This window comes from Mycena indigotica, assembly GCF_014461135.1.
Source record: "Mycena indigotica strain 171206Taipei chromosome Unknown Mind.scaff0008, whole genome shotgun sequence".
NCBI lineage: Eukaryota > Fungi > Basidiomycota > Agaricomycetes > Agaricales > Mycenaceae > Mycena > Mycena indigotica.
The window spans coordinates 2,553,407-2,562,917 of NW_023503007.1; the positions used below are offsets into that span (position 1 = coordinate 2,553,407).

At 50.9% G+C, this 9,511-nt stretch overlaps 1 protein-coding gene across 1 annotated transcript; it reads right to left on the reverse strand.

Annotated features, from left to right (window-relative positions):
• Positions 1-193: 193 nt before the first annotated feature.
• On the reverse strand, positions 194-2,482 carry MIND_00937700 (Coatomer subunit gamma; the record flags this gene model as incomplete). Its single annotated transcript, XM_037365997.1, has 9 exons — positions 194-212; positions 261-491; positions 540-792; positions 852-1,035; positions 1,087-1,254; positions 1,818-1,904; positions 1,958-2,116; positions 2,171-2,349; positions 2,416-2,482. 9 exons carry the CDS (start codon positions 2,480-2,482, stop codon positions 194-196), a joined length of 1,347 nt encoding a protein of 448 aa, XP_037217409.1.
• Positions 2,483-9,511: the final 7,029 nt, after the last annotated feature.

A 9,511-nucleotide genomic window follows, 5' to 3' on the forward strand; every position in this document is an offset into this window, starting at 1 on the left:
TGCTCTTTGAAAATGTGTTTGGACGCAGGTAAACTTGGTCTCGCTTTCCGAGAGCTCAGCAAGCCGGGTTGCGGTTATTAAGCACAGCTCCAGAAGGCTCGGACGACGGGACAGTGGCAATTTGTTCCGCGTATGTACTTTGAGTCTCCGCTGTAGTTGGTGGATGGCCTAGTTTGAGTAGACGGAACACCAGTTATCCAATGAGCTGGGTCCTATGCCAGAGATTAGTAAATCACAAACGAACGATATGATAAACTTACGGGCAACCTCGCCGGCGGTGGTTTGAGCATGGCTGATCTTGAGGAGTACCAGAAACTTCAAACGCTTGTGCAGAAGCAGCAGAATCCTTGACGTAGGCAACATGCTTCGACTCCAAAGCAGCCAAAGACAAACCATCCTTCACGTGTGGTTCGGCAAGGGTTTGCTTCCTGAATACCTTGAGGTACATAGCAGCACGGTCGCGAACTTCATCATCGACGTCATCAAGACATCTGTAAGTGTCTTAGTGAAAAAATCAGACAACACATTCAAACACAGACCGTCTAGAAAGGACACCAACACTTTGGTTAAGGGCCTCGCGGTTGAAATTGAGGCCAAATTTGGCCAAGCTGGACACAGCGGCAGCTCGCACGGCCGCATTTCCAGGACAACGCGATAGCAGATGAAACGAATGAATTTGGCGGGTTGGGAAGCTTTGGGCCCCTTGAGACCGAGCAAGTAAAGGATGCGAATAGAGAGTTTTGTAAACTCGCAATCCCCAATGACCTCGCGGCGATGCGACAGCGCTTACTCCTTGCACTCGCTGATGAATTTGATCATATCGAAGATGGCTTCAACAACCGCGCGTTAACGTTTAAAACCATAGCCACCCTCGTCGCGAAGGACACCAGAAAGGAAATTGGGTATAGCGGCGTGCTTGGCAGGGATTGCGTGGCAAAAGAGAGCGGACGGCGCCGACAATGATTTGCGGATTTCGGACATGAAGCTGGTAATCATCTGTTTGATGAGACAGTCGACAGAGGCTTCGTGACCAGTCTATTATGAGAAAATATAAGAACAAGAAGTCAAATATGAATGCAATGATACCTGGAGCAGAGTAGTAGTGATGTCATAGGTAGCAACGCTGCGGTTCTGGTCTGCGATGAGACTTTCGAGATCAACATTGCAAGCGGCGGATGGGTGACGGCGAGAGAGCAGCAAGCGTTCAAGTAGCGGAGAATTGAAGAACAGGCTTGGGAGAAGACAGTGGGAGAACTAAAATGCATTAGCAAACAAACAAATAGAAAATTGCAAGTCTTGCCAGCTATCGACTGGGTCAGTTGAGCGGGTGCGTCATTCTTCATTTCACGGAGAACACAACCCGCTTCAAAGTTGGCCATGTCGCTCTTATGCCTGGGCCAGCATTCAAGCAGCTCAACTATTTGGCTGCCAAAAAAAATCAGCTTGTACCCAGTTTGACGGCGAAGAGTAACGCACTTGGGATCCTCTGCCATGACATTGGCCGCATATCGAATGAGCATAGACAACGCCATGGCATTTTTCAACGTCGTTCCCGAGCCGGATTCCCCCACCAAGTTGTTGAACCATTATTGCAACAGCCATGCAGTCTTGTCGCCGAATAAGATAGAGCGGTCCGAGCGCATGGTATTGCTGGAGAAAGGTACGGTCTGTGCGTTACTTTGGCTCCCGCTGCCCAAGAAACCTCCGCCCGTTACTGAGGGTCTAAAGTAGCCACCGGCTGTAACGTTCACGGCCTCTTCCGCTTCATGAACTCAGCGCTTAACGACGCCCTTAGCTTGCGGGAGCATATGGTATACCAAGATCAACGAAGCAGATGAAATGGAAGGGTTTCGGTCGACGATGACAGCTTTGAAAAACCGTTGGACACCTTGAGCCATAGAAGGCTATTTTTCGTGCTCAGCATCTGAAAATATAGAGATATAACGAATCAACGCACGTCGATGATATGGCAAAGGGCCCGAATGGCATTGGGCCGATAGATAACCTCCGCGTTGGGTTGCATGTCTTTTTGGATGCTGCTCGGTAGCCTTATGACATTTTCCGTGGTCGTTGCGAGTTCCTTAATGGTCAGGTATACCGCCTGCCGCAGGGCGCTCTGGAGATCCAGATTAGTTATATGGTCCGAAAACATGCCTGGGACACTGCTTACATCTTTAGGCTGGAATAGCTTAGTAGCGCCGAACAAGAGAGTAGTAGCCTCTTGTGTGTTGAAGTTCTCGCCCACGTATAGGAGATACACGATGCGCGTAAGCAGCGCTCGACATTTGCGGGGGGCTGATTGGAGCTTCGCTGAAGACGAGGGCTTCCTGGATGATGGTCGTTTGATTGCTAGGGTACGAGCTCAGCCCGGAAGCGCTTTCGTCCTCCTTCTTATAGAATGCCATGGCGAGCAACATTTGGTGGCGGAAGACGGCCAAGAAGCCAGAGCGAGGAGGGGAGTCGGGCTGGTGGCAGAGTACATAACGTGATTGATTCAGCGTCACACAAAAATCATTTGTCATTATATTGCCCAGTTTACTCTACTCTTGAAGATTAGAACAGACGACGGGATGTGAATAGTGGAGGTTATGAACTAGATGGTTGCAGTAACAGGTGCAACAAGCGTATCGAAGGCGATGATGACGACAAGGCTCTGAATAAACGACTGCAGCCGCCTGTTGGATGTCAAGTGTGGAGCTGTTCGAAAAGGTTGACAAAGAGAGTCCCATATCGCGTTTCAGGCAATTCAGCGAAGTGAGTGATCTGTTGTGCTTCGGGACCAAAATGACCTTTTGGGCACTGCGTGGCGGATGACAGCCTAGTTTGGGCGGGACTTCGCAGCCAAACTCGCCAACTACCTCCCTCACGACCTCCCTGATGTCTTGCGATGATTTGTCCGAGAGATGAGACTCCAGCCATTCGTGTCGGTTGCGGAACGACTGGTAGCGGTGCTCGGGCCAACGAGAAACGCAACCATATGGATGCCACAGGAACCCATATATATGTACTCGTTGTAGAAAACACAGTGAGAGCACATTTTCAGAGATGGAAATCGAGTGGTCAATGCGAGCGGGGACGAGGAATAGGCGTATGTGAAGAAGCATTTTGATATTGAATTTGCGCAAGGCCGGAGAGCTCACAGCAAGCGGCGAGTGCATTAAGGTCGATTCGGTGGTGGCGAGCGACATTCGGGAAGCAGGAAAGTCAATGAAGCACACAAGTTGAGTGGGTCGCGCGCTACTGTTGAAGCAAAGCCGTTGGAGGACGTTCGGAGCGAATGTCACGTCAGTATCAAGCTTCAGTGGGTTCTACGCTCCTGGATTGGCGTCTAGGGTTGAGAGGAAACAACCACAGAACTTCCAAGACCCCTTCCGCGCATGGATGTCTTCCCGTCAAGCAATCCAGTCTTCCTCTCTGCGTCGGCAATGGGATATGTATCGCTTCCCAGGGCACTACTTGGTTCCTGACGAGGCGATGGTTGCTCAGATCCAAATATCCCGAACTTGATGACTGCAAGTGGACAAGCCTTGGGATTGTAAGCCAAAATAAAGCATTTTAGACAGTGACACACGCGGGGGGAAGACCATCTAGGACGTCACACCAGGTGCTCCAAGTTCGTGCTTCAAACGATGATGCACGACCCTCCCTGCGGCTCCCGCACCATTACTTGCCCTTCCAAACTCGTATATCTGGGCCACTGGTATAATTTCGCTGGGTAAGATGGAAGATATACGTGCAGGGTGATCCTTTTCGACCGGTTGTGCAGCGACATGAGATCCGCATGAAAGTCGGGGAAGAAAAGGCGAGTGACGGGCCCTGCCAGTGATTGGCTCCAGTAGCCGATCCACTGCTCGTTGCCGACGATGGGTTCAACCTCCATGGCGCTGCCTGACGGCCCGCAGGCCCTTGAATGCCAATGACCCACTACATGCCAACGACAACTCATGCCTACTACAAGTGAATCCATTGCTCGGCCCGCACCAGCTCACGAACGGCACTATCGACAAACGTATAAGCGGCATGCGGCTTACTCTGCCCCGGCTCAACCAAGCGACAGCTCGGTCCTGCCGCGCAATAATTTGAATAAACGAAAACAACTTTGACAAAGCGGCCGTAAACTCATCAAGTCAGCGTCCCATCAACGATGAAGAAGGCCTTGGCGTTCTCATCAAAGCCAGGTTCCCCACCGAAAGCGTTGCCGCAAGCTGGATATTAACCCCATCCCTCCGCCAATCTCGCGCTGTCCGAATCCCAAAACACCGAATACCCAAAACTAGCTCGGCGATCCATGAGCAATGCTAAATAACTTTGCTCATGGTCTATGCCCACGTTTCCCCCCTTTACGACCTCCACTCCCCCCCCTCCGAAAAAAAATTCGCACAAGACCACGGGAACGGACGATGCCGACGATGTCGGGAAAACGGGTCTCAAGTTAGGGCAGTCGTAATTAGAGGCAACGTCGCGGCCTCCATTTAAGCCTCTTCGGTCGCGCCCGCATCCCATCTCGGTTCCACACTCGACAACTTTCGCCACAACCACCTCTTTCTCGACACGCACTTATCCGTGGGCACCCCTCGCCTTGGCGATTTGCATTTGGGGTTTGTCGCCTCAGATCGTCCATCTCGTGCTTATTTGCACCTCTAGTTAATCCAAACTCCGGGGCTTCGTGTAAGACGTTGGTACTTAGCAGCAAGCGATTCTGGTAACGAGACGCCTGGTTCAAGGACCTCCTTACGCAGGACCAGAAATTCGAGTCAGTGCGTGTCGGAGATCATTCCAAGACGCAAGCTAGTCGCAGTCGGGTGGTTTTTGGAAGCGACGTAAGCAACTGCGGGTATACATAGCTGCCTACCGAGCTGTCAGGAACCAACCACTACGTTCTTAGCCACGGCTCACCTTCTCTTGGAGCACAGGACTAGTCGTCGAAGCACTGCGAACACAGGTCAGTATCAGAAAGATCAGGAAAAACGATTCCTGCACCTCGACGCCAGACCCTGCGCGGGACCTAACCTCCTTGGCTCCGATGTCGCCCCATTATCCCCAAGCACCACGCCATCCCACCCCTTCGCCTTCCGCAACAGCGAGACGACTTTGGCCCGACTTGCCACGAGCTCATCTTGATCTCGGGATTGCTCAGAGCCAATATCGTACGTTAAAGTGGGGGGTCGATTCGGTGGAGAATCTGGAGATGGTCACCGGTCATCGTTCATCATGTCCCGACCAACGGTTTGCAAGAGACTCGGATGGAATGGCCTCATATTCGCCGGTTATTATTTGATTCAACCAGCGACAGTAGTCCTTCTAGTCTCAGACTATATAGATCGTAGGTCCCAAAATACTATAGAATCCAACTGTGCACGACCTTGATGGTACGGGAACGCATATGAGAAACTGTCGACCGACTGACTACGTAGCTGGCAATTTAAACAGAAGGTGAAATAGCCTGGGCCGTTCCGATTGGATACTCCGTAGCTCGGGTGCATGGGTATTCTCTTCATCGGTTTGCACGACAGTTCTGGGGATAGCCTGGATGTTCTGGCGAGTCAATGTGCAGTCAGAATCCACCGACAACGTCCTATTGCCACGCTACCTTGGTTTGGTACCATAATTCGGTCTCTTTCGCCCCAGGAGGTGGAAGCGACGCAGGATGGCTCTGAGTCCATTGGTACCCCCAACATTGGTGTCGGTCAATCATATGCTGAGCTGAACGTCAGAGAAAGGCCCGAGTTTACACTTAGTTTGAAGCTAGCCTGATGGTGACTATCCTCATTACTGAACCCAAGGTGACACAATCGACAATTTGGGTGTCTCCAGGACCTATGGAAATGTGCTTGCAGGCTGCGACTGGTCAAAAACTGTAGTCCACATCGCACACAGTGAGACTCGGCGTGGACTTCCCGACAGTGCTTGAGTGAAAAGATTAAGTTGAGAGCCGCAGTGACCCTAGAAAAAAACTTACTACTCGGACTTCTGCATCAGTTAGAAAGCAAAGTTTGGGGGAACAAAGAAGGCAAATTGAATGAAATAAAGAGTTCAAGTGATGGATCTCCAGTTGGTCCTCGAAGACGGATCTTCCACACACGCACTTGGTCCTTTTATGAGCGGAAAGAAAGTGCTGTCTGGGTCAGCTACGTAGGTCGGTAAGCCTACAGTCCACCCACCTCCTCTCGACTGGTCGCGTCCACGAAACCTTTAGGGCAGCGGGGGCATTTGGGGTGACTAGCCTTCTCGCGATAATGATCCTCCAGTGACGCTTGGGTAGCAAATACTCGGAGAGGCCGGCAGGTAGAACACATAAAAAGTTGACCCTGGGTCGTCCCCATGAGTTATACTTGAGGTCAGATGACTGTACGCAACTTGAACATCCGTAAACGGGGATCGTGCAAACTACGAATAGAAGTCAATGGCCCTACTAGTAGTAAGCCAAGGTGGATCATCCTTACCCCTCTAACGGGTTGAGTTGGCATTGAGATGGATCAAGAGAGCTAACTGCAAGATTGAGGCAACTATGGGGAGAAAGTCAGTGCCTTAAGAGCGAGCCATCATGATCAGTTTGAGTTCCACACGAGTCATGCTAACTTTCCCCGTGTTCCGCCGGATCTTCATCGTCAGGTTTCGGATTGGATAGGATTGTTACACGGCCCGACTGGCGAACGCCGGTTTCGGAACTTAGCAACGGCACCCGCGCTGTGGTGATCCTAACGTTAGACTGTATCGGCTGAAAGTTACGGTCTATCGAGTCTTACCGAGTATTACTATTAGGTTCATGCGGAGATTCACCGGAAATAGGTACGTGACTCTATCACGGTCACGTCTACAACTGATCTATTGATCCGAAACTGCGGCTTTCCTCCTTCTCTATCCTGCATTTCCTGGAAAACTCTTGGTGTCTAATTGCCTAGTCCAACTAGCAGGTTTTTATATTTTCTTCCCCGTGGTTTTTCGCTGGACGCAGCCCAGATGATTCCGACCGTCATTGCGTCAACCCTTTCAGATGAAACTTACTTTTTCTCGCTCCAACAGGCGCAGTGCTTTACCTTACACTTTTTTTGTGCTCACCGGTTGTGACTTTGTTTTACCCAGGTCAACGAGCTATACGTCGCTTGTGGATGGGCAGAAACGATTGTTCTGGGTCGCTCGTGGTCGTTCTTGTCGTAAGTTTCACCGTTTTTCTTACCCTTTTTGTTGATGTGCTCATTTTCGGAGTCTGGTTGTCTTGGTTCAAGGAACCTTTCTGCTTTTGTTCTTTAAATTAAGCGATATTCAACGTTGCTCAGGATTAGCTGCTTATCTGGAGTTGTCTCCATACTGCGTGGCCCCAAACCAATTGACTCGAGTCACTCGCAACCAGTTCATCTCCAATTTCATTTTTAGCCGGTTGAATGAAGTCAAGAGTTGTCGTGACACTGCGGCACTCATTCGACTGCTGAAGGTTCACGCAAGAGCTCCATGGTGTAATGCTTTTCCTCATTCATTGTAAGTCACTGACCACGCTATACAGTGTGCAGTTTGGTTACGGCCCGAAGCAAACTTCAGGCGGAAGAAAACGGGGTTATGCCGGGCGTGGCTGAAACATTTTCAACGCCCAGATGTTAACGGTGTTCTTCCATGGTTTACGCCATCGGAAGGTTCTTACCCCAAGTTGACCGCAACTGTCACTTTTGTGGAGGATTCTACGCAGTTTCAAACCGCTCAGGTACCGGTGGTGTACGTGGTACTTGACTCTTTCGGTAACTTACCCGACAACGTGGGGTACACTGCGAGCTTTTCTCTTACCAAGGGACGCGTTAAGATTCTATCACCCGTTCCTCTTGGAACATTTTCCGTCGAGGTCACTAGGGGTTATCGGGTTGACGGCCAAGAACCCGAAGTTATATCGACGGGTATTTATTTGGCCTCAGATGGTGGTCGGGTGTCTTCGCAAGGCGCAATCTATTGGTGTTACGATCCTCCACAACTGCCTCAGAGGTTTCAAAAATCTTTCCGTTTCAGAAGTTCTGGTGAGGTCCAACATACTACCGGATGCGCTGGACACAAGTACTTTGCAGGCTGGGTCATGCGTTACAAATTGCACGTGTTCGGTCAAAGGGAGAGGGCGCTTTATGCTGAGATTATACATTGGTATCCCCCAGCGGTGGAGTTTCGTTTCTATCAGGTAAGATTTGCCTTACAACCTGCCGTTTCCTGAGCGAACTACAGCGGCTCCTTACCAATCCTTTGAAACCCGGGCCTTGGGTTCCTGACGACCGTGGCGAAGGTTGTTCGGCTGAATATATGGTGAGTACCGGGTGTATCACCACTGCGCTTTGACATTCATTTCCGTAGGAGTGTGCGGCCAGTGATAATACGAAGGTCTTTACGAGTTACCCATCGGAGCATTCTGTGCCTCAATATGCTCCGTTTGCGGCCTTGCCATGGGATTACTTCGATCGAAGGGTTTCCGGTTCTCAGATTTCCTATGAAGTAAGTCTTCCTTCTATAGACCCGGGCAATGACTTTATTTCTTCTCTCAAGGTAGATGGTCGGCCGAATCTACAAGTGAATCCATTACTCGAAGGTAGCGTTCTGATACAGCAAGTGATCTGTTGTTTCTCAAACGGTTTTGCACAGGATCGTCCACAGGTTTGATAGGTAGCCCAAGTAACGGTGCGTGGGGGGTAACTAATGAGTATTCTGGGCGTTTTCTTTCCTCTATGTGATTACTGCTTGGTTGATATATAGCGGTTCGTTGTTCTTGACTGCTCCCGTTGTATCCCCACCCAATCCTCAGGTTAGGCTTGAATAGTTGGGTTCATATACTAGACGTAAGGCTCATCCAAGTGGTATGCGGATCATCAGGCCGAGACAGCGGGTGACGCGTGTGACATAGGGTAGGGGGGGGTCGGCCAAGCTCTTAATGCGTACTGAGGCTACACAGTAGCTGGGATACGTTCAGTCCGACAAGTATAAACGTCCGTGCCTGTGGCATGGACAAAATTGCAAGCGCCCACACGGCCGCTCGCCTGCGGCTCGCGACCGGCGGGCGGTATCCGAGGGTGGCACGTGAAAGTCATGTGTTTCACGTGCGTCCGCATGACTTTCTGTCAATGCCGGCACCGTTGTGTTTTAATATATAAGATAGCAGGTACCACACGGACCACACTGCTTGATCCGATACCTACCCCGCTCAACCCACCGATTGCCGACAGCGGTTCTGTAACCCCAAGTGTAACCCAGCCTGCACTTCTCAAGCAGCTGCGAGCGGTGGTTGCGACACTTCCCACCAGTGTGCCAATGGCTGCCAGTGATGACTTGCTGGCTGTTTTCTGCGACGATCCCGTCGCACGCACGTCTCTCGGTGAAGATCCCTGGGAAGATTTCATTCACAACGATTTCCAACGTCTCCTTTGGGCTGGGCACGAACGTCGAAGCACGGTAGAGCTCTCGGAGCTTATTCGGCGCGGCCCGCTGGGTATGGACGGACTTCTTGTCTATCTGGACCGCTGTATCGAAGTCCTCGGCGTCCCAGCAA